Consider the following 24,984-nt stretch of genomic DNA (forward strand, 5'->3'; position numbering starts at 1 on the left):
CGGTCGGCCATATTTTTCATGACAGGTTCGAACAAAAAAAAAACGCTAATTTACTCTATTTGGTTCTTTCAATAACTTTTTTTTTTTTTTTTTTTTTCAACAACAGTGTAAGCTTATGCAGTGGAGTGAATACTCCCCTTTAATAAAATAAAAAGCAATGTATGCTCCTGGGGAGGATGTCCATTCAGACTTGCTAAAGGGTTCCATGCACCCATATAAAGCAATCACTACGGTGACTTCAGGTATGCATGTAACACACCGCGATGGCGCACAAACTGCCACTTACCCGCGCGGCACGCTTTCTTCACTTTGAGTGAAGATTGGCATGACGATTCACTCCGCTTCGCCTCACTTGGTTGCATCCTCCATCACAGCTTAAACTTTTTGCTGATGATACCCTCGACGCCGTCCCGCTTTATAACCGCGTACTGCTCGTTGAAAACCTTGGACTTCATCCAGTTGACAATTTGATACTCGGAAAACTTATTCTGCATGGCTGTTTTCATAAAAATTTGTAGGGGCAGGAAAACATTGTTAGGGTTCAAAATTTCCGTTTCATTTTCCGTTCCCGATTCTGCATCATTTTGGAAGGCATTGGCAGATGCGCTTTTTAGGTTTTCCCGTTGGATCGTCTGTTGTATGGTTCTTCTAACCAATTCGCAAAGTACTTCATGGCCACCTCTGAAGAGAGCTCGGTACCTAGCAAATTCTTTACTTAGCTGTTTAGCGACGGCGAACCTTTGACAGGACACATAAGATTCAAGTAAAGTTGCAATTGCATAATCTACATCTTTGGAAACAATTTGTTGAGACAATCTCATCTTTGCATTTGCTTCAGCAATACGAATGATACTTTCAATATGTCTTAAGGTTAATGGGTACCCCCCTGATGCGCTAGCCTTTTGTCTAACTCGGCTGTAAAAATTGGAAAGCTTTGCACTAATTTCTGCATAAGGTACATCTGACAAGCTAGGTTTACAGTTGGTCCTCGCATAGATAATATACTTCTGCAGTAGGTCTTGTGGAATTGGTTCATACGCAGAAGATGAGACAATTACATTTTTTAAATTTTCAATTCTTTTCTGATAATTTTGTGTGTTCTCCAATTTGGGATGACTCAACTGATGGTTCGTGACAACATACTCGGCCAAGTAAAAATCCTCGTCCACATTTGGAATATCTCTCAAGACAGTAATCAAGTCGAATCTGCTTAAAATAGGATCTGACAGATCTACATTTTCTTTAAATGTTAAAGTCGGGTCGTATCTACCATATATGGGATTTGCAGCAGCTATAACGGCGCATCTCGCTCTTAAGGTGGTTACAATACCAGCTTTGGAAATGGAAATGGATTGCTGTTCCATGGCTTCATGAATACTGACTCTATCCTTATCTGTCATTTTATCAAACTCGTCAATGATGCAGATTCCTTCGTCCGCCAGGACTAACGCTCCTCCTTCTAATGTCCACTCGTTAGTTGTGTAGTCTTTTCTCACTCCAGCAGTTAAACCAACGGCGGAAGCTCCTTTACCAGTCGTATAAACAGTTCTTAGGTTTGTCTTATGAACATATTGCAACACTTGTGACTTTCCCAACCCTGGATCTCCCAAAAGGAGAACATTAATATCTCCTCTAATTGTATGTCCCCCTTTGAAGTTGTTTAAAATATCTTTATTTTGAATTCCAAAGTTGCTGTTGTCACTACTTTTTGCATTATTTTTGTCTCCCCCCTTTTGAACCCCTCCAAATAATGCATAAGCAATAGACGTTTTAATATCCTTGTGTCCCCAAATAGCTGGTGCAATGGACGTGATAATTCTTTCCCTTATGTTTGGATCCTTGGACAATTTCAAAATGTCTTTAATGTCATCTTCTGTCAATTCGCTCAGCTGAATGTCCTCTTTTCGCTCTATATTATTTGCTTCAATTTCAGTTTGCAAAATGGGGAAACCATATTTTATATTCAATCCTATATCATACTTCGTTTTGTATATCCCTAACACTTCTACTTCTTCTCCTGGTTTCACCTTATCTACTAAGTCCCCAGTAACTATAACTTCCCTTTGTCTGGGGGCCCTACCAGCTGGAACAGAACTGGGTGATTCTTGCAACGTAATTTTCTGAAAATCTGTGTAAGCCGTTTTGACTCTGTCTACTGAGAAGGTAGCCGATTGACAATGCGGGCAGCGCCTAGGAAGTACAGGCTTCTTTCCATCAGCAAAAAAAATCGGCACTTCTGATAAAGTAGTGTCACAAGAATTACACTTCAGATACATGACTCTCAGTTTGGGCAATACGTAACCCCTCTTTATACACACCCCTGTGACTTTAATTAGTGTGTTCAACTCAGTACACCTTAAATTTCTTAACTGAGTAGAATAGGGCCAGTCTTTCAAAACGACTTTACACAATCTTCCTTTATATAGCTTTGGAGAAATCCTATAAGCCTCCACCATGAGGCATTCATGTAGCACTTCTAATATTTGTTCAGGTTTAAATTCGATCCACTGTACCAAATTTTCACAATGAAATTGAATCAAATGTTTTGCCGAAACGATTAGGGTGTGCTTGTCATTTAAAATCATTTTTTCTATTTTGTCAATATAATACTGATGAGAGTTGTTCATACTTTCCTCTTCATTTCCTTCTGACTGAATGGACTGGTCCAAATTTATTCCCATGGAATCTTTTAAAGAAAACTTATGCAGGAAGTAGCGAAAACATGTGTCTGCTGCTTGCTGGTATCTTTCATCAAATATGACATCCTTTGGATTTACAGAAAGACATATTTTGGCGCTTTCCAAATTTGATAAATCAGGGATATCTGTCTCCTCTGCTGAAAGATGCATATTTTCTCTCCTCTTTGCAACCTTTTCTGCAACTTTGTCAAAGATGTCTTCCTCTTCATCATCTCCCTCTAGCTGATCTTCTAGTGTCTTCCAAAATTTATTCTTTTCATATTTCCCTTCCTGCTTCCTTTGCATTTGTATGTGTCTTTCTGCTGCTCTTCTGGCTTTTAAGTTGTCTTCATAGTCCAGCTCGTCGTCGATAAAATCATCATCATACTCGTCATTGTCTAACCCTAAATTTCGGAGTTTTTGCATTTCCTTCTTTTCATCGTCCACTCCGAATATGAACCCTTCATCCTCTTCAAACAGACTCTCTCCTTCCAACTCGGCTTGCCTCTCTTCCTCGTTTAATCTGCCTTCATCTTCCAACAGGTCTTCCTCGTCAATGTCATACTTGTTCGACTCTAAGTCTTCGTCCAATTTTTTTTCCTTGTCCTGCTGTGGTGGTAGTGGTGGGGGGGGAAGAAAGGCAGCACAGTAGGCAGTCAGTCGCGGGTGAAGTTACATACATGTACAGTCACCCCTTAGTGAGGGCCATAAATAATGCTCACAGTGTGAAGATGCATACAAAAAAAAAAAAAAAAATGGTGTACTCACACGTGCATTCGTTTGTTCCACTTTCCACCCTTATCAAGCATCTCTTGTATTACCTCCATTGCTGTGTGCAAACGGTGGAATGGTTTTTATATAAAGGGACGCCTCAAATGGGAGTGGGTGCGAAACATCTGCTTTCCTTTTATTCCTGCTCTTGAAAGGTGTACACTCGTAGCATGCACACCGCACAATTGTCACGTATCGCGAATTTTAAGCTTTTCCCTTCTTCAGGAATAATTTATTGTACTTCACGCTCGCCTAGCAGCTTCGTTGCCTACCCTTGCAACTTTACACTGCTCGATATCAGTTCGTTGTGGTTTTATTGGCACTAGAGCATTGCTTTACACTTACTCGCTTTTGTGCATTTAGTGGTGTACATTTACAATTTTGTGTGATTTTTTTTTTCCCTCTTTCTCTTCAAAAAAAAAAGTTATTTTTTTTTTTTTTGCATACGCTCATGCGATAAAGCTGTTTTCCCCGTTCGGTGATACCTTGAAAAGCGATTTGCAAATTTTGTGCAAAATAAATGTGTAATGTGTCACAATGAGCTGCGCGCATTGCATCATCAGGGATTATTTACCGATTATTTTAAGATGAACCTTTTTGATTTTTCCTCACCTTTCTTAAGCGCATTTTTGAATTTTTTTTTTTTGCTTTTTTTGCTTTTTTTGCTAATTTTTCTTCTGGGAGTATGCCAAAAATAATCCCCCATGCAAAGAAAAGAAATGCGCGTGTCTTAAGGTGCGCTGCTGATACTGCACAAAAGGTTCGGCCCTTTGATCTTATTGTGTTGGAGAAAAATTCCAATTGGCAGCACACCTCCCGCCCAAGCAGGCACATACGTATGTGCGCATTGCTGTGTTCGGGAAAATGGACTTTACACCTTTTTATCGCGGCCTCAGCTGCAGGAAAGCGCGAAAGGACGAGAAAAAACAATTCAATCCATTTAGTAGTGCATACGTATGCTTCCTCATTTGGGTGAAAAAAATAACCTGAAGAGTCACTTCCCTTTTGGCGCCCTTCCCATCGCTTTGTTATTTTCTCCCGCGGGGATATTTGAAAAAGCGCCAAAATTTTGAACAGTGCAATTTTTTGCATCCGCAATGGGTAAATTTATTCGTAAAAAATGTAAAAAGGGAGTACACACATTTTGCAGGTAAATCATCATACACATGTGCTGCTCGCTTTTTTTTATTTTCCTGACCCAAGGACAGGGAGGGGGCATAGGAAAAAGTAAAAAGGGGAGAAAAAACGTAAGCGCGCATAAAGAATAATGGGAATACTCACGTGCGCAGGGAAAATATGGGAATACTTACGCGAGCATAGGAAAACCTCCTGAGCGAATACATAAAAAAAAAAAAAAAAAACACTTCAGGGGAATAAGCAACTTGGCAACGTTGCACATGTAATTCATTAAAAGGTACTTGAAAAAAAGATACCTTAATTCAAATGATTTAAAAAACAGAAAAAAAATGAAAAAATTTAAATTAATGGAAAAAAATTATATCAATTTTGTGTGGGGTGAAAAAGTTAACAACCCTTTACAGGAACAACATAAACAATTAAAGGGCACTTAATTAAGTCATTTTCGTGTAAAGGGTCTCGCCTTTTTATATCGACTTCGATTTTCACATAAATTCGAAACAATTCAAAGACAACACATGGCAAATACGGAAAACATTTCGAGGCCACTTTAACAACGGCGATTTTTCTCCTGGGTCCGCTTGCTCGCATGACATTTTCCTTTAATCATTGTCCATTTAGTTCCACTGCTTGCTGCCGATAACTGAGCGCAAAAAATAAAAACGAAAAAATGAAAAATTAAAAAGTTTCATCATATTTTAAATTAAGCTTTATTGCGCTTTGTCAGATTTTTCCACGACTGTATTATGTACTACGAGGGAAATGGCATGGTGAGCCCTTTTATCATTCTCATGTGTCGATCTACCTGAACAGTTAATGCAAAGTTGGCAAAGGACGTTGTGATCCCCAACTAGCAAATATACCTTGTCCATCATGTGCCTGCAAAAAGGGGGGTAATTTTAAAATCGCGCCATGTAGGTGCAAAGAAGGGAAAAAAAAAAAAGCAATATAAATAAATTGCAACAAATTGATATGGACACAAATGAATTTCCCTACCATCCGCAACTGCCCGTGCTGAAAGTTCGTGGCTCCAGTTTTAATTTTATGTTATCCGATATGTTGCAAAGTAGAGACTCGGCATTGTCTAGGAAGTAATCCTTCGTCATCACGTTGGCTGATTGCAAGGGGAAAGGGAAGAAGGTGGGCAAACGAACTCAAAGCAATGCAAATGTGCGTATACATATATGTATATATGGTGTTTTCAAAATAGAACTACGAATTTGAAGCAAACAAAAAAAAAAAGTGAGTCTATCCATCCCCAACTGGGAGGAAGAGAGGATGGGGCAACTTTCTTGTAACATTTAAGAACATTGAGCTAGAATCAATTGGTGCCAATTTAGTACCTTGTTTTTTCCTAGCAGATAGGGGCTCATCATTTCTTTTCCTCTTTTTGGATGAACTTCTATCATTGCTGTCTGAATGCGTACTAGACGTTTTATCATCATTCAAGTTTTCCGTTTTAACAATCTCTCCCGTCGTCATCTTGTACAAAAAGTGTTCATGGGTTTAGAAGTAGGTAGGCAGTTTTTTATTCGCACAAAAGGTACACAATGCGCGAGATATAATGAGGCGATAGAACTGCACACACATGATGCGATATTCAGACTCACTAAAAATGACATGTGTAAGCAGTATTCGATATGCCTGTTCAGACTTACCTGGCTACTGCGCCTTTTCCTCGAATTGCAGTTTATCCCATTCTGATCCACTGTGTCATTCGTTTCTACGCTTTCTGCGTTTGCATCCTTAGCGCGCAATTGTTCATTTTTTCCCCTATTTTCCTCTTCCAGGAGGCTTGTCAATACTTTGGCAACAATATCGTTAATCTCTTTTTTCCTTTCGTACAAGGAATTTTCCTCCAAGTTAAAAATCTCTTCTAGCTTTTTTCGGACGTATCTTCTGCTTATTTGGGTAGCGGACTCTATCGAAACGAAGGATCTGCAGAAGGCGTATGGATGGGGGGAATTGTATTTCTCCAAAAATGTAATGTAAACGAAAACAATGTTGCATTTTTGTGCATAGGTGTGGAAAAAAAAAAACAAACTGTCACGTAAAGACAAAATAAGAACAGGTGTAATGACTGCATTTGGAGTGAACAGAAGAATGTCTTTCCTATTCTCATTTTTTTATATTACCTTGTTGCCTTCTCCAACTCCTCCGCGGATATGTCTTCAACACCCATTTTGAAAAAACTTAACCAAATGACTCCAAAAAAACAACAGTGAAATTTTTAACCTTTTACACAATTATTAAAAACGTTTGACATGTGTAGGCACACGAAAATGATGCTGTTCCAATGCGACATCCCACAACTGAATTGAATAATTTGAAATTATTCAACTTAAATAAATATGAGGAAAGATACGGCATATGCGAACAGGCAAAAATAAAACAATAAAAAAAAAAATAAAAATAAAATGATAGAATATATTACGAACATTTAAAAATACGGGGGAAGAAAAATAAAAAACCTTCCAAAATGAAGTGGAACGATCGGAAATAGCATAAATTCGGAAGAAATGTGGTTGCTTTGTGCAGGATGGGAAAATTTTGAGAACGCATAAGAGGTAAATGGTTTTCGTTCATTTAGCCTGAGTCAGTAAGGTGGCTGCTTTTTCTGGATATCGTGTTTCCCACATTTATTTGCGTCCGCGCTTGCCCTCCTTCCCCTGTGGTGTATAGATGCTTATTCGATGCCGCACAATTGCGTGGTACGCCTTTTCCGCTAAAATTGACGTACTTGTAAAGCCACTTAACTTAAATTCCAGTTTTTTTTTCTACTGAAAGCTTGGTCATTCGTTAAATATATGTTCATAAAATTAAAGGTGATAAAATTAAGGAAAACTCATATCAAGCTTTAAACATATTCCTTCGTCAAGGGGGTTCCAACTAAGGTTTTTAGCAAATCGAAACTTTCTCACAAGGGAACAATCTCACATTTGGTATACGCAACAGGAAGAGCAGATACGTTTTTTTTTTTGTTTTTTTTTAAAGGGGCGAATAGAGTGGTATAATAATGTGTACGACCATTTTATGCATTTTTAAATATAAATGTGAAATACTGCGAACTGCAATTTTGGAGTATTCGGATGTGTAGTGTACGTGCTTATGGGTATCATCTTACATAAATGTAACGTCACGGCGCATATGGAAGGAATTCCCTTTTTTTTTTTTTTTGTTCTTTATTGGCACACGTTGTAAATAAAAGTTCTTACCACGGATGCGTATTTTTAAAGTTGTCAATCCTATAGAAGTGTGTAAAAGATTAATAACAATATTGTTGTGTTTTTTTTATTCATTTTTTTTCCCCCCTGAGTGTAATAACTTGAAGGGAAAAAGTTCTTATGAAAAAAAAAAAAAAAAAAAAAAAAAAAAAAAAAAGCACACCCCTAAGGCGTACAGTACATAAATCTCCATTTTGCATTTAATATCATGGGATCATTTTTTACACATGAGGAAAATTTCAAATGAGTCAATTATATAAATATGTACCGTGTAGCATACGATTAAAAAAAAACGCAACATGTTGTGCATACCTTTTCTTATGCGTGTTTTGTTTGGTAGAGTATTAAGTGTACGCGCGGTAAGGAAATATTTATACACGCTCCTTCCATTTTCCACTTTTCTAAAATGGTCCTTTCGCTGAAAAACGCCATTGTTGAGGAGAAATGCGCTAAGAGTTAAGTAGAAGTGTTATCCTTTTTTTTTTTTTTTTTTTTTGTGGACTGTTAACAATCATTAATGTGCGCCTCCAGGTTGGCAAGAAAAAATGTAAGAATAAGAAAAATGTATTTAAAAAAAATACCAATTATGGATAATCTGGCAAGTGTGCCACCATTCTTGCAGTATGACACGCCCCCACCCCGTCTTTACACCCATTTGCAGGAACAATTGCCATGTGAATCTGCTTAGAGCTGTTTTTGTATACACTGTTGCGTTTGTTAAAAGTATGACATGATGCTTTATTTGTGCATATAAATTTTGTAATCATTGTCTTTCACGAGTGTGTAATTCAGGAACTTCCTAACATTTGATAATTTTTTTTTTGTACACATTAAAGTGAAGAGGGCGTGGCTCAGTCCTCGCTTGTGGGGGAGATTTAGTCGATGGATCTGCATTTCGCTCCTACACTCTTACGCATTTGCGCTTTTTCGTTTTGCACATTTTCGTTATACAATTTTTCTTTCTTTTGCGCGTGTCCAATTTTGCCCTTTGCCTTTTTTCACCCTTTGAGAAATGTAATATCGCAGCTAGCCAAAATATTCCACTACTACACATTACATTTCGCAAAAAAAAAAAAAAAAAAAAAAATTGCACTTAATATGCTGTGAATGTATATTTGCACGTGGAGAAATAAGCCGAAGCTTTGCCACGCCTCTTTTTTTTTTTTTTTTTTTTTCTTTCCCTTGGAGAGAAAAAATGGTTAAAGAACAGTAGCAAAAAGGGGCGATAAATAATCTGAAGCAAACGCCACACATCACTGTGTGTAAGGATTAATGAGAGCATACAAATGCCCTATTTTTTCTGAACATAAAAGAATTCACACATTTGATTACGTTGTCATGGAAAATGTTGGGCACACAATAGTGAAGCCTATGTGGACAGAAGAATTTAAAGCATGTCCTTTTTTTGTTTTTATTTCCACACAATATTGCTTGTCTACACGTTTTGAAATTGTCATAAAAGGCCAAAAAATAAAATTTGGACGGACACATATCCGCTTGCACATCGAGAGAATAAAAAACAAGGTAACTTTAAACAAGTGCACAGAGATACACGTGTCAATTTAACACGCTTAAGGAACTTGATAAATGTGAACATGACGGGTGCGACTGACGAGTCACCACTAAACATAGAGCGCTTACAGTCTTATGCGAAAAAATGGAAATAGCTTGTACGTATTTGCCACATCGCAAATGCAAGCAGTTAATTTTTTCTTGCAACGTTAGCAGTTGGAAGCATTTTTTTTTTCTTTTTTTTTTTTTTTATCATCGCATAGGAAAGCACATGTGTGCAATATTTTTTTAAAAACATCAAAATTGTGTGCAATTCGTTGTATTTTTATTTTATTTTATTTTTTGTTTTTTTTTACAGTTACAATTAAGGTGCTACAGTAGGAACAATGCAAGTGTACTTCTGTCGTGAGATGAACCAGAACAGGCAAAGTATTATGCGGTTTAAAAAATACTCACTGAGAATGGTGCGCTGGGCAGCTCGCAGAACTATAGAGGACAATGCTCAGCATGTTTAAAACAGCTCCTTTGTTCAACTGTAAAACAATTGCAAAGGCAAAGAAAGCAGAAAAACGAGCGGAACAAGTGAAACCACGTAATTCGTGCAGTGATGTATATATGTGACACAGGTACCTCTCCGCGTTTGTTTTGGAATTATCCTGTTTGAACATGGTGTACCACGTATAACATTACCCATGGCACTACTTCCGAAAGAATATGTGTAACATTTTATGCACCTCTTGGAAGAAGAGCGCAAATGTGTTGCATTAGTAATAATATAACGTAGGTTGTAACGCTTTTCGGTGTGCACATCGATGAGCGAAATAGCGTTTTGGAGAAGGCGGGGGGGGAGAGGCAACATTGAACGGCAAATTTGAGTGGCAAATCTGACAGGAAAAAGTGAACCACAAAACTGAACCACAAACAGGTAAGTAAAAAAAAAGTTACCCAAACGTGGCAAAAAGAACAAAGAACAAAGTAAGCACATAATAAGCCCATACTAACAGCACAAAGCGAAAAAGGGTGTGGAGTCTAAACACGTTTTAATTTTGCCAATCATTTACACGCGTAGACAAACGCGACTTGCAGAAAATCTAATCCTACTCTTACATAACCATTCGCCCCCTTCACATTGTTAAAATTATAGCAGTAATGCTTAATTTGTGACTTGAAAGCATTTTTAAGGTAACATGGAAATGCTTAAACATCCACATTAATCATTTAAATACGTTTCTTTTCATTTTTTTTTTTTAACATTTCACCACTTTTCTGAAATACATTTTTCACCTATTATTTTATTATTTTTTTTTTTTTTTTCGTAGCCCTTATTTTCATAATAACCCTTCTTTTCTTTTCCTAAAAATTCTTGCCCTTTTTTTTCTTAACACTTTTTTTTTTTTTTTTTTTTTCTTTTAAATAATTACGCATTTTTGTGAGTACTTTTGCATTATATTCTGTACCACATAAAAGAACTATATGATGCGTGAGAATGCAATGAATGTAATTTTTCTTCCTTCATTTTTACTACAAAAGCACATATTATACATACGCCCATATATGTATACACGTGTACGCAAGCATATGCATATAACATATACATATTTATTATATATAATGCCATATATATGTACGCACGATACCTATTTATGTAAACACCCACACCCATAATGCAATCAGTACAATTTTGCATACTGGTATAATGCAACATATGGGATGCAGCATGTGATGTAGTATATGATGGATGTAGCGCATTTTGTGCCTCTCTTATTATTATGCCTGCCATCTTATAACCCCTATGTACGCATAAAATGCTCATCCAAAGAACGCAAATTACTTAAGTTTTAAAAGAATGTAAACATTTATGCCATCAAAAGGTATAAAAAATTAAGTAAATAAAAAAAAAACTAACTCCCAAAAAAAAAAAAAAAAAAAAAGAGCGAGGAATATGCGAATAGGGAAAGTAACCCTTTGAACAAAGTTAACAAATAAAAAAGGAAAAAGAAATAGGAAAAAATCAAAAAGCACAAAAGAGAAAGCCCAAAAAAATGTTCAATCAAACAAAAACAAGAAACACACAAAGTTAAAAGAAAATTAGCGGATGTATTAATTAGGAAAGATAAAACGGACATACAATAGCCAAAACACCATGAATAATGCCCAAGACATAATCAATATTAATGAACAGGTTGTTAATAGATATAGGCATTGCAGGACTAATGGCGATAACGGGTGCGTTCTTCAGCATGGACCTTACCCTGTTCATGGGGCTAACAGGGCCCCTGGCGGGAATGTGTCCCGGGAAACAAGCACCTGTGTAATAAAGGCACATTCGGGTACGAGCCCAAACTTGGTCAAGCGCCTTGCCAACTTGGCAAAACACGCAGATAGTGCAAATCATGCAGATCACGCAAATTGCACAGATCGCACAAATCATACAGATACCATTTCTCGCATGCAACCACCCGACCTGCAAATGGTGCACAGCATAGCGACCTGGCTCTGCTTGAAAATATACCTCTCCTTTTATACGTATATAAGAAATTTGAGGAAACTGTCCCTTTTGCTATTGTGTGAATGCTCGGCTTATGTGGCCAAGAAGTGCAGACTCTATATGTTAAATAAAACAAACGGAAAATGTAAAGCCATATGTAGGCATGCCCTACGGACGGAAGAGGAAGAGGAAGAAAAAGAAGACAAACAGGTTTATCCTTGCAAATTAGATAGATCTGCTGGAAGAGGGCACATAAGTGACTGTCATCCTATTCAAAATAATAAACGCACACAAGTGGAAAAAAAAAATGATTACCACACCTATTTTGTTTCAAACAAGTTCAATGTATATAAATTTGTCTGCCTTGAGAAATCAGCTTTTACGTTAGCGAGAAAAGCGGACGCTCCAAACAGGGGAGATGCAGAACGCAGAAGAATACGTTACTTTGGCTGTGTTAGCCATGTGTACACGAGTAAGAGTCGTAAAACTGATGAGGGAAACAACTCCTGCACCAGTAGGCGAAGTAATGATGAGGATACATACGCAGCGAATGTAACAAGCAAAAGCCGCACTGTTGGCAGGGGACGAATCCATGTGGACACTTCCGTTCTCGTAAGCAGAAAGGGAATGTACACAAAAAGGAACATATTTAAAAAGAATAATAAAAAATGTATATTTCACGAGCAAACCTCGTTTAATGCTTTCAAGAGAGGTAATGCCATTTACCCATATGAGGTTTATAACTCTGTCCAAAATGGAGAGTGCCTCAAAGTTGAGGTAAATGGAAAAAATGAAGACTATGTTAATGAATCATCTGACGAACTTGAAGAACCACATGATGTTGTTACGTATAGCCCATTCAACCATTTAAGTGAAGGCGTCTTCGCCGAAGAGGATAAAACAGGGCACTCCTCTGTTCCTATCCAGCGTGTTGTGCAAAAAATGTTAAAGATATACGTCATGCTGCCGACCCCCCCTCGCTTTACCGAAACGGTAAGCGATTCTTACAAGCCCGTTGCCCATTGTGCAGTTCTTATGAAAGAACCATGTGATTCGGGTGAAACCATTTTGATTACCCCTTTTAATGTTTTAAACATAATTGTAAACAAGTTAAGAAGACATCATTCATATGTCACATTCGATGTATATTTTAAGACAAGAATCACATCAGAGTGTGGTAGCAAGAGGGCATATATTTCATGGGTTCGTAAAAACTCAACACTTAATTACCCGGACGGGTTAAAATTCAGCACAAGAATGCTACTGGAGATATTTTTAACCTTGCCAGTGGTGGCAGAAGAGTGTCATAAAACACGTGTCAAATATTTTCTTCCCCCGTTTTGGACCCAGCCCTCAGTTTTCTCTTCCTACACTACATCCGATAAAATTGATTCCTTATTGTTCCTCCCAATTCTGTCCCCACCTTTGAACAGAAAACGTTTTAAAAACTCAGGAAAGCGTGCACACCACATTTTAAAAAAAAGAAGAAATTGCACTAACAATTTTGGACGCGCATTTATCAGAAGCATCCAGTTAAGTGCAAAACAATTTTGCAGAAAAAAATGTTCATCACTTTCACGAAATCAGAAAATGAAATTTCGCCCAAGTGTGCTCATGATTGGAAAGAACAGAAGGAGGGAAATTTCGAAACACAAGTTGAAACGTCACAGGGCGGAAGTACTCTCCGTAATGGCGGAGAGGCCGCTCGCGAATGTGCGGAGGTTACGTGAAGACAGGATGAGCGTGACGGCGAAAAGGGATAGTGAAGCAACCAAACTGGAGAACGAAGCTCTGAAATCGGCCCGTGGCACAGAAAACCTCGTCGAAATGACCGTGTCGAGGGAGAGGGAACATCTGCCCACATCAGGACCCCGCCTTGAGCGTAAGCGTCGCTGTAATTTGATAAAAAACAAAGTGAAGATATCCCTTTTGTTACTCAAATGTTATGATATTTTTCCCGCCAAATATGTGCACGAGAAAATGCAACGTGTTGAACTAAGGGGGGTCAACTGCAGCAGAAGTGGCTGCGGGGACGTGGGTAATTCCACGATGAGAAAATGCCCAGGGGGAAGTAGCAACAGGGGAAAAACAGACGATAGTGGGAAAGGTGAGAAAAGCGGCAAACGTGGTGATAGCGGCCAAAGCAACAAACGCGGTGAAGGCGGTCAAAGCAGTAAACGCGGAAATAGCGGCAAAGGCGGTAAAAGCGGCGACAGTGGCGGTCGAAGCAGTGGCAATGGAGATGACAAAGATGATGAAAAGAACAACAAAAAGATACACGCCGATGATAAGGGTGAGAAAAACGACGAGGCGAAGGAGAACGGGAAGAAGGATAACAACGCCAACGGGGATAATGCTAACAGCGAAAAGGATAGTGGGAGCGGCGCTGGAGGCGGGACAGGAAGCGGGAGTGGCAAAGCCGATTCGATTGAAGGCGCGAACGTAGCGTCCAACGTATCCTCAAAAGGAGATTCAAAGGAAGCTGCAAAAGAAGTTTCAAAAGAAGCTTCCAACGTAGCTTCAAACGTAGCCTCAAACGGAGCCTCAAACGAAACTTCCAACGGAACTTCCAACGTCGATGCAAACGCCAAGAAGAGGAGGAGCGAGAAGGGGAAGAGCAGAAGCAGAAACAAAGGCGATCGCACAGATAGCGGGCCGCCTAACCAACCCACCGAGGCCAAGGATGAATGTGCATCTGTGAATAACGACTCCCCCCTGTTGAACAACGAAAAAAAAGAAACAGTTAAGCGCAAAAAGGGAAACAAAACAGGGAAAAGAAATGGAACTAATGAAAGAAATGATAAATATTCCCTTAACATTTTAATCGCAGAAAATGCATATAGAATTGTAAAAAATGGAAGAGTGTACAAACCAACAGAGCCAGTCAACAGCTTCCACACGCATCATAATTTTATGCTTAGAGAAATGATGTGGATGAGTATAGATTATTATGAAGAAAAAAGGTGGAAGAAAAATGTGTCCAAAAGATTTAGTTATCAAATGAATAATCACTTTGAGGACAGAAAAAAAAATGACAAATATTTTATTTCTTCGCATATATCAAATGATATTAAGATGTTTTGGTTTTTTGTACTAAACGAGGTGAGGCCTGACTTAGTCCCCGTGGACGTGGAGCATAAGGTGAAAAATAAAAATTTGCTCAAGAGAGATTTTTTTAACTCCTTTAGAAAGAATTTAAAAATGGATGGAAATAGTCCTTTCATCACTGACGTTGAAGCGAAACCCGTCGTTGCGGCCAATGCTGAAGAGTTGATTAGTCATGCCGTGGAAGACGGTGAACAACAGAGTGACAAATGTGACGACCCTTCCAATGACTCCAGCCCCAGTGGCATTCTAGGTATGGCGCGCAGCATGTTTTCGTTCAATTTTATGAATAAGAAAGAGGAAAACAGCAAAGGAAATAGCGAAACAGGAGAAACCACCAATTGTGCCAGTCGTAGGGACAACCCAAGTGATGAGCAGTGTGAAGTTTCCCCAAGTGGGAAAAATTCGCACAGTGCCCCCCCAACAAGTGATGCGGACAAAGAGCATCCACTCCCGAGCAACACCCAGGTGGATGAAAAAAGCATAGAGGAGAATCGAAATTATGAACAGCGTCTTATCCTTTTGGAGGAAAATGTAAGCAGGGAATTGTTAAACAAGCATGAGCACAATTCCAGGAGAGAGGTTGACTTTTGTGATAATTTTAGGTTGGAGGAATACACCTACCGGAGTAGTGCGTACAATTATAATGACGATTATGCAGACTACTATTCTTGTAGTACAGACTACCTTGACTTGAGTAACCGCCTGTATATTTACTGTTTGCTCTTCATGAGCATTTCGTTAATCGAAGTGAATGAAAATATTTTTTATAACAATGAAAATTTAATTAATGATGATCACGCTACGTACTCTGATGATGAACAAGAGTTGACGGTCCCGTTTGGAGGAAAGGGAAAACTGATGTTAAGGCAAAACGAGCTTAGTGATGAAGTAGACTACGCCAAACATGAGAAAAAAAAGAGAAGAAAAAAAAGGAGTGATAACAACAATTGCGGTGACGTAGCCGATGAGGCAGAGCCGCTGGAGGTGGAAGAGGCCAAATCGGGACATGAACCACCAAAGCAAGGAGACGAAGAGACCAAATCGAACAACCCCGAAAAGCAAAAAACAAGGATCAAGCTCGAACTTGTAAAAAAGGAAAGCAAGAGTGAAATGGGAGAATACGACGACGAGGTGTATAGGGAATATGCAAGGAACCACAACGACTATCAACATGTGGACGATGGAGACGACTTCGATGATGTAGGGATGGTAAACAACTACGCCGACCATATGAACCACATGGATTACTACGATGAGATGAGACATATGAATAGCAGCATGTTGACCATAGCAAACACTCCCTTGAATAGTGTAGACGTGAACGAGCTCCTCGTTATTCCATATTCCGCTTCCGACAGAATAATGAGTAAAGAAACAGGTAGTAGTAGTAGTACTGCACCAGAACAAAACATGAGCGAATGTCTAAACGAGATTAAACAAAAAAATGTCAGTGTATACATGAATAATATGGAGATATGTGGAGGAAGAACATACCCATTCGAATTCGAATATATTAACAACACAAATAACGACATTCGCCTCCCGCTCATGAACTTAACAGAGTATGATGAGTTCACCTTTTTTATGTATCTGTTTTATTTAAAAAATTCTCCATATATTTTAAAAAAACAAATGATAAAGGAAAAGAAAAAACGCAAAAGAGACTTCTCAGATGTGACCTCAGCCAAGAAAAGGACACCCAAGCGAAGATTGAACAAAGCGGAAAATGATAAAACAGTGGACATCGTAATAGAGAACGAAAAGGGTAAAGCAAATGAACAACCGCTAACAAATGCTGAGGTAGAAAACACCTCATCTTTGAATGAGATCATTAGAGCTGAGGAAAATGACCAACATGTTGATTTTTCCAAAAAGGATGACTATGCAAAGGTTGGAATTCAAAAGGCAGGGGTGAAGGATGATGGTGACGTTAGGGACAATCGTCTTGCTGAGGAGGGACAACATTCTCGAGTGAAAGATATCAGGGAAGGATCCAATTTCACGGAGGAACAGGAAGAACAAAATTTAAAAACGTGGACTAACATGAAAGAAGAGTGGACCAATGATGAAGTAAATTTTCTCCTCATACTTACAAAGACGTATATGAATTATGTGAACACCGACTGGACTCAGGTGATGGAATGTAACGGTGAGGAACAACCTCCTGTCGTTGGAAGTTGTGATAACCCCTCTGTGAAGAATCATTTAGGGGAGGCCTCCATGGAAGCGGCGTCCATTGGAGTGATGCATCTGGGAGATGCGCACAATGGAGATAATGCTTCTGCAGAACAGGGTGGAGGAAGACCCGCCGAAGTGCTAAATGCGGAAGCAAATAACAGCAATAATAGTAGCTGTGGGGGAGGAGATCAAGTGAATGTTTCGCAAAAAACACAAGGGAACGCGCCGAACGAGGAAGTTCTCTCTCCCCATGAGGAACATAACAACGCGAAGCTTGCAGAAAAGACAATGCCGCCACTGGGACAGGTGCCCCTAAGTGCCAACTACATGTACTCCATAAACTGGAACATCATATCCCTAGCGCTCGCCTCGTACAACAAAATTAATCACGTTTACCAAATGACCAGGACGGCGGAGGAGTGTAGGGACAAGTTCTTTTCTCTTTTCCAGGACAACAGCTACCTGGATGTCATGTCCAGTACCCTGCATGGTGAAAATTATGTAGATAATAAAAAAAGGTTAAAGAAGGGGTCAAAGCGGTTAAAGTTCTTGTCCATATTTCCCTCCCAAAGTGCGAACAGCTTGATAGGTTCGTTTAACAAATATATGAGCGAACAGATTGAGATACAGAAGCAGAGGGAGCAGGCGGGCAGTCATGGTGGCTGGGGCAGTGACGACAGGGGAAGCGACCCAGAGAAATTATTGACCGGCTCCGGCCAATTGGAGGAAAAAGAAAATACAGATGGAAAGCCCCACGAAAGCAAGGGTTCCAAAAATGACCAACCTAACCTTGATGAAGAATTATCAGAGGGGAACAATTCCAATGAAGAGGAATCTACCCTCTTCGACCAACCGAGGAAAAGCGAACTGTTAAGTGGAATATTGCAGCAGCTGTCTAAAGGAAGCGCCCTTCTAAACGACAAAAAGAATATGAGCAGCAAACCGAGCACCAGCTGCACCACCGAACAAAACACTCTTTACAGGATGAACGAATCGGAGGAGCAATTAAATGACACCAACTTTCTGTTTAGAAACACAAATTTATGTTCCAATTTGAGCAAGAAGGAAAGTCTATTTAATAATTTATTATCTCAAATTTCTGCAAACTCCGACGAAACTTCTGATGAAGATATCGATTGTGCGAAGGACAGCTTCTTCAGCTCCAGTGACGTGGACGATTCTACGACACTGAAATTGGATGAATTGTCTCCCATCAAATCCGACCATATGGAAAGTAGTATATTAAAGAGGAAGCGCCCCTTCGTAGGGGATAAGGATGATGAGAACCGCGAGTATGAACAGAGTGGCGATAGCCAAGTGGAAGAAGAGGGAGTTCCAAATGGTGGGCCATCATATGAGCACCCAGAAGTAGAATCTCAGAATGAACAAATGTTGGAAGGACAGGAACGTAACTCGGGGGAAAGCAGAAATGTGCAGGAAGCACAGAAGGAGCGAATACCAGGGGAAGAAAAAACGGAGGAAATAACACAAATGCACGATTCGAACTACTTGGAAGGAAACCAGGATGTTCCATCTGTTGAGAGCCAAAGGAATAGTGAGTGCTCATTTGGGGAAAGGGAAAAGGATGGAAATAAAATTGGCGAATGTGACAACGATGAAAAGAACAACTCTGAAGTTCCCGAACGGAGAAACGAACCGATTGAAGAGGGAAAGGAACAAATGTTATGCAATGGAGGGGACGAGTCATTTCTGCACAACATGGACAGTAAGGATGATATGTGCACACCAAACTTAGGCAACCACTCTGTGACCTCAAATGGGGAAAATTTTCAAACAAGCAATGACAAACACATAGAGGGAGATAACGAAGCGGCCAATTTTGCCAGCCTAAAAAAATGGCTTAACTCCATTTGTAGCAATAAAAAAAGAGTAAACGAATTTTTAGCTCTACTAAAAAATGACTATCTTGTTAAAAATAAAAAGTTTCATAAAATCATTCAGAACTTTTTAAACAAAATAAAACCTGTTGTAGGATACTATGACAATTTGTTGGACTCACTAAACAACGAAACTAGCTGTGAAATATCAAATAATGAATCCATGATGAATAATGAATTGTGTGCAGAAAAAATAGATAAAGAATTCGTAAAATTTATTAAAAAAATAATAGAATATGATAAAAGGAGAAAGAATAAAAGTATTAAAAAATTAAATAATTTAGCAGAAAGTGGTGAAATTTACAAGCTAAACGAATTTTTTATTTACTCTCCAAATGAATCTTACAATACTGTTAACGATTTTGCACAGCAGATACTGAACTATGTACCCTACGTAGATGACAAGAAAAAAATTAACATTAAGAAGGTTAAAAAGAGATTCCAATGTAAAAATTTAATTTCACAAATTCTGCTAGCCGATTATATTTTAGATAAGTTAAAAAATTTTCCAGTGAACAACTCCTTGCGGACTACTCTAAATGGTAAGGCGCTGGACAATTTGCTTTCCGAGACCAGGTTAAAGGCGTACACGAAATTTGTCAATGATAATTTACAAGAATGTGAAGACGTCGTTAAGATGGAGAAGTGCTTTGCCCAGACGTACGAAGGGAAGAAGGATGAACACCTTGTGTTCAACAGGGAAGGATTACTCAACGGGAAAATTGGAACAAATGTTAAAGTGAAAAGAGAAAATGACCGTGTGAAGGATGGTGCCAATGAGAATGAAAGTGGCCTATCCATGAACAAACAGGGGCAGGACAGGACTGACCCAATGGCGGACTCTGTCCGAGAACATAATGCCTCGCTGCTTAATAAGAATGGAAAAGTTTTTGACCATGGAGGAAGGGGAAAGGATGATACCAACGGTGCAGGGGTGTCGGGTACTATTCCCGTACGAATAAAAATGGATGATTCGCCCGCTTCGTTCAACTTTAACAATTATGGTGACAATCATAACGTACTTTTGCGCAATGCTGTGTATGACGATGCGAACATGACACCCAAAGGGGTAAACAAAGGAGAACTCGGTAGAGACAACCACCAGGGCATTGTACATATGAAGGGTAGCATGGACAACGCGAATGTTGATTCATCGCTTGATGGTCAAGTGGCAATTAACGAACCAGGAAGGGAAAACGACTACATCAGAATGAACCACCAAATGTGCGAAAGGAACAGTGACCAGTTGGTTAATCCTGCAGTCTTTAACGAGATGCCTTTGTACCAAACGGTAAAGGAGGATGAGCTCAAAAATGAAGCGGCAAAGAAGAGTATTGGGCCTCTGAATGAAACCGGCATGTACGTCGATCCCAACGGTTGCAGTGTTAGCATCAATGGGAAGAACAATGGCAAGGGCAATGGCAACAGTGGCGCCAAGAACGGGGGAAGGAGTCGCGCTAAGAGCGGCGAGAAAGGCAGTGGTAAGGGGGGAGGCAGAGGAAGCGCCAAGGGAAGCAATAAAGAAAACGGGAAAATTGTTCCTAGTGACAATATGCCCACACATAACGAACCAAACGCGATTAAAGACGAGGCGAAGACGAAGAAGCCACCCATGGCACACACGAACCCGTTCAATGGCCCCCCCACCGAAGCCAGTAAATTGGACCAACAAATACAAAACTTCACCAAAAATGAATTCTTACTAAATAACAGACAGAAATCTTCACCTATAAAAAATATAGCCAAGTCGAATAAAATAACCAAGTATAAAACTTCAATGAGTGTGTCGAATATTTCTCCAGAGTTATTTAAGAATAATAGCATCCTAAATTATTTACCAAATGGTAATAATTACCTTGCCAATAATGCACTAGAAAAAGTGCCCATGAAAAATGGTGTACCTGTGAGTAACTTGCCTGTAGGAGACCAAGACGCAAAATGTGCTGCACCCCTCGAAGGAGATGCAAGTGCAGACAGTAAGAATCGCAAACCAGATGAACAGGTACCTAGTATGCTGCATAGCAGTTCAATGCATGACATGATGATGCCTGTTCACGTGTCAAATGGACAGCATGTGCTAAGCCATGACACAAAAAACTTCCCAAACAAGAAACAGAAATTGGTAAACACCAAATATAATGGCACCCCAAGTAAAAATGCGACAATGGAAAATTTGAACAAATGTTTTATCAACCAAGCAGGCTCTCCAGTTAATGCCGTCCAGGATTACTACATGTTTAACCAGTCTCCTGCAAAATGGAACAAAGGCTTACCCAACGCCGACGGCATGAAGTCGAATGGTTCTTCGTTTTCGTATCCACAGATGCAGAATTGGGGAGACCCTCAATTTGTCAACAAGGGAGACACCTCGCCTCATATTAGTACGAACCAACAGGTACCCATCGCAAGTGCGGGCGGAGCGCATAGCTCCTCCAGGAATAGCAGCGCGAAGAACAATAACTCCAAGGGAAGCAGAACCCCCAAGAACAGCAGTTCGAACAGTGCCTTGGTGCACAGCCCTGGTAGCAGCGGAGTTAGTGGAATTAGCAATGGTCTCAGCAACAGCAGCCTCAGCAGCGGCGGGATGCCCCTGTTTGCGCGGCCAAACGGCGAAGAGGAAAAATTCGCGTCTCCCATGCACACCGCCTCACAAAGCGGCAAGTACATGCCGCCCAACGACAGCAACGTGCAGATGGGACAAATGTCCCACCTATCATCGACTTCGCAAATGTTACCAATGTCGCCAATGTCGCAGATGCCGCAAGGTAAGTCTGCCATGTATGAGCCCCCAGAATTATGTGTCAAGAATGCGACGACGCACAACCTACCGAACAGTAGCTCTAATTCGCGTCAAATAGAAGTTACGCCCAATGGGTCATGCAAGAAGATGCAACAAATCCCAATGAACAACAGTGCCCTAAGCTCAGAAAAGAAACTGTACTCTATGTATAAGGAAAATCAAGCAAGAGGAGGGGTGGTAGGATCAGCTGCAGTACAAGGGCAAACACCTTCCCCATCAATAAGTAGAATAAACGATGATGCACTCTCCATAAAGTCGGCAACCCCAAGTAACTACTCATCAGGTTATGGAACGAACCAACCAGTAATACAAGAAGCGGATGCAAAGTCAAGGATTCTACAAGAACAAATGATGAACAACCAAGAGCTGTTGAGTCCTGATCAGAAAATATTTCTCGACGCAAGCAACAAAGGTAATTCCGTTGCAAATTATAATTATGCTACCATGGCAAGGTACTCTAGCAACAGCATTCAAAATGTTAGTCCCATAAGTGGTGAAAATAGCAGATCAAATTTAGGAACTAATTATAGCCATTCGCATTTGCCAAATATGAATCTTAATTTTGTACCCTCCAATGTAATGCACATCCAGAGTAACACATCACCAAACGGTGGAATAAGATCATTGCTACACCACCCTGTACACTCACATTCGAGCTTGGTAAATATGAACAGCAACAAATTAGACAGTAATGAACCTTTGAATTTTGCGAATGATTCTTTTAATAAAAATATGAGTTGTTCAAACTTGAGTAGTGTAAAGAGTGATGGCAATGATGAAAAGAGGAACCCCTCCTCTGGTGCCTTAAAGACCGGTGCAGATGGCAATTCGCACACGTTTCAGGGCATACAGCAGGGAAAGCACCAAAGCGATATGCAGGGCACCAACCCCGAGAACCACAAAGCGCAGGCGAGTTACGTGAATAGTAGTAGCGGTGGCGGCAACGGAGTTAGTAACAACATCAGCAACGGTAGCGCCGGTTATGTAGATCCCGGCGCCCTGCCCACCCTTCAACAGCCCCACATGCATATGAATGACCCGCAGAACAATTACATTTTTAATGGCAACGAAAAGGACCAGAATAGCGTCGCAACCATGAGTCCCCAAGGGTCGAAGGCACAGGGATTCAGCCAGCCAAATCAGCCAAGTCAGTCTGGTCAACCGAGTCAAACAAATCAACCAAATCAACCGAACCAGCAGAATATTAATTTGAACAATATGAATGGCCAAACTGCGAAGTACCACAGCGCAAACTTGCCAAATAGGAAACAAGGAGGAAACGTTCATTCGTATGCCAACCAGATGAACTTCCTGCTCCAAGTGCTGAATAAGTTAAATGCCAACTCGAAAGGAAGTACTTCGCCAAACGGTAACCAGCAGGGCGTGGGAAAACCCGCTATGGAGCAGCCCCCTGCGAATCAGACGAGTGGCAGCCAGATGGCAATGAACCAACCGAGCATGACTCAGGCAAATATGACGGCACCTGTTTTGGGCCATGCAAGCAGCAGTGTCGCTTCACCAAATGGGAACAGGAGCCTAAATATATCCCCATTCCATTCGCCAAATATGAAAGGAAAAGGCGTCAAGCAACCATTCAGCGATAGTAGTGTAAACAGCGTTAATATGATGAGCATGGGAGCCAAGGGGAACATGCCAAAAAACATGATTCAGAAAATGTCTACAAAAAATACGTTCCCAGGGCAAGATATGATTCAACAAAAGTTATTACAACAGCAAGAGTTACTGCAGCAGGAATTATTTCAGAAGGCATACAGTGAGAAAGAAAATCAGTCAAGTACACCACAAGGAGCATTTCAGGAAATGCATAACCAGTGCCCACGTGACAACCTAAAGCAGAATGACAAAGTGAGGCAACAGAAATTGCTTCAGAAGCTCCAGCAGGAGCAAATACAGAAGCAGCTTCAGCAGCTACATTCCCAGCAGCATTTCCAGGTTCACCAGATGCAACAGCAGGTGCATTCGCAGCAGATGAATTCACATAAGGGACCGTCACCACTGAAGGCCCAGCAGTTGAAGCAGCACTTGCATGCACAGCAAATGAACCCACAACAAATGAGCCCGCAGCAAATGAGCACACAGCAAATGAACTCCCAGCAGCTACACCCACAGCAACTGCACCCCCAACAGTTACAGCAAATTCAAATGCAGAAGCTTCAATACCAACAGCAGGAGTTGAAGAAACATATGGAGCAGCTGCAGCAAAAGATGCCCCTGTCGCAGCAGAAGTTACATCAACTATATAATATGAAACAAAATATGTTGTTAAGTGAAGAAAATGAAAAGAAAAACAAACAGAGGCAAATTAGCTTTCCCCTAAATTCGCACGTACCTAGCATGCACAATCTGCAGCAACTGAATAAAGGCGAAGAGCTTCACTCGAAAGAAAATTTGAATAGCAATATGGGCGGTAGCGTCAGTGGCAGTGTCAGCGGCAGCATGAGCGGAAGTATAAGCGGCGGAATGGCTGGCATAGGAAGCATTGGAAGCATGTGCGGAAGCAACATGGGCAGCAACTTGAGCGAAAATGCCATGTACATGATAAATAGGAAGATGTCAAATAACCTGAGCAAGCTGAATAGCGGGGACCACTTTTTTTCGTACGACTCATTTCAGCAGTCGCTACCCCCGAGCAAAATTGAAGTAAAAGACATGAGGACGCATGACGGAAAAAATATAAATGAAAATAACATGTTGTTAAACCTATCCCAAGCAAGAGACATGTGTAGTAATAATGTGCCTCCTCGGGTTGTGCCAAACAATATGACTCCATATATATCTCAGAACTCTCCATTTAAAATGAATCATCATAATAAAAAAAACATGAACAATAATCAGCAGCAGTAGAGCAAAAAAAAAAAGATATGAACTTTTGCCAAACGCGTTTGATTCGTAGGAATGAGAAGCGCGCTCCGTAAGAAGCGTTTATGTATACCCATTCGATCGGATGAATATGCTTTATGTAGATGCTTGTACACACTGAACGGTTTAGGGAAGAGAATAACGATCCTTTGGTGTTTACTAGATGCTCAACTGGTGTTAACCATTGGACGGAGGACGCAATGTACCGGGTAATGTGTTGTGTGTATTGCAAGAAGGCGCCTTAACGATTTGTACTTGCACAGACGTACACGCACGTGCACACATTTATGTCACATATGGTGGCTTTATT

The 24,984-nt window shown here is 40.1% G+C and overlaps 3 protein-coding genes across 3 annotated transcripts; 1 reads left to right on the top strand and 2 right to left on the bottom strand.

The window, feature by feature from the left end:
- Positions 1-368: 368 nt before the first annotated feature.
- On the bottom strand, positions 369-3,505 carry AK88_00532 (uncharacterized protein; the record flags this gene model as incomplete). Its single annotated transcript, XM_012478180.1, has 2 exons — positions 369-3,287; positions 3,449-3,505. 2 exons carry the CDS (start codon positions 3,503-3,505, stop codon positions 369-371), a joined length of 2,976 nt encoding a protein of 991 aa, XP_012333603.1.
- Positions 3,506-5,296: 1,791 nt separating this feature from the next.
- AK88_00533 (uncharacterized protein) lies at positions 5,297-6,768 on the bottom strand (the record flags this gene model as incomplete). Its single annotated transcript, XM_012478181.1, has 5 exons — positions 5,297-5,465; positions 5,583-5,700; positions 5,930-6,068; positions 6,245-6,524; positions 6,722-6,768. 5 exons carry the CDS (start codon positions 6,766-6,768, stop codon positions 5,297-5,299), a joined length of 753 nt encoding a protein of 250 aa, XP_012333604.1.
- Positions 6,769-11,465: 4,697 nt separating this feature from the next.
- AK88_00534 (uncharacterized protein) lies at positions 11,466-24,659 on the top strand (the record flags this gene model as incomplete). The annotated part of the gene is made up of 1 exon (XM_012478182.1): positions 11,466-24,659. The coding sequence occupies one exon, from the start codon at positions 11,466-11,468 to the stop codon at positions 24,657-24,659; it is 13,194 nt and encodes a 4,397-aa protein (XP_012333605.1).
- Positions 24,660-24,984: the final 325 nt, after the last annotated feature.

This window comes from Plasmodium fragile (genome assembly GCF_000956335.1).
Source record: "Plasmodium fragile strain nilgiri unplaced genomic scaffold supercont1.4, whole genome shotgun sequence".
Classification (NCBI taxonomy): Eukaryota; Apicomplexa; class Aconoidasida; order Haemosporida; family Plasmodiidae; genus Plasmodium; species Plasmodium fragile.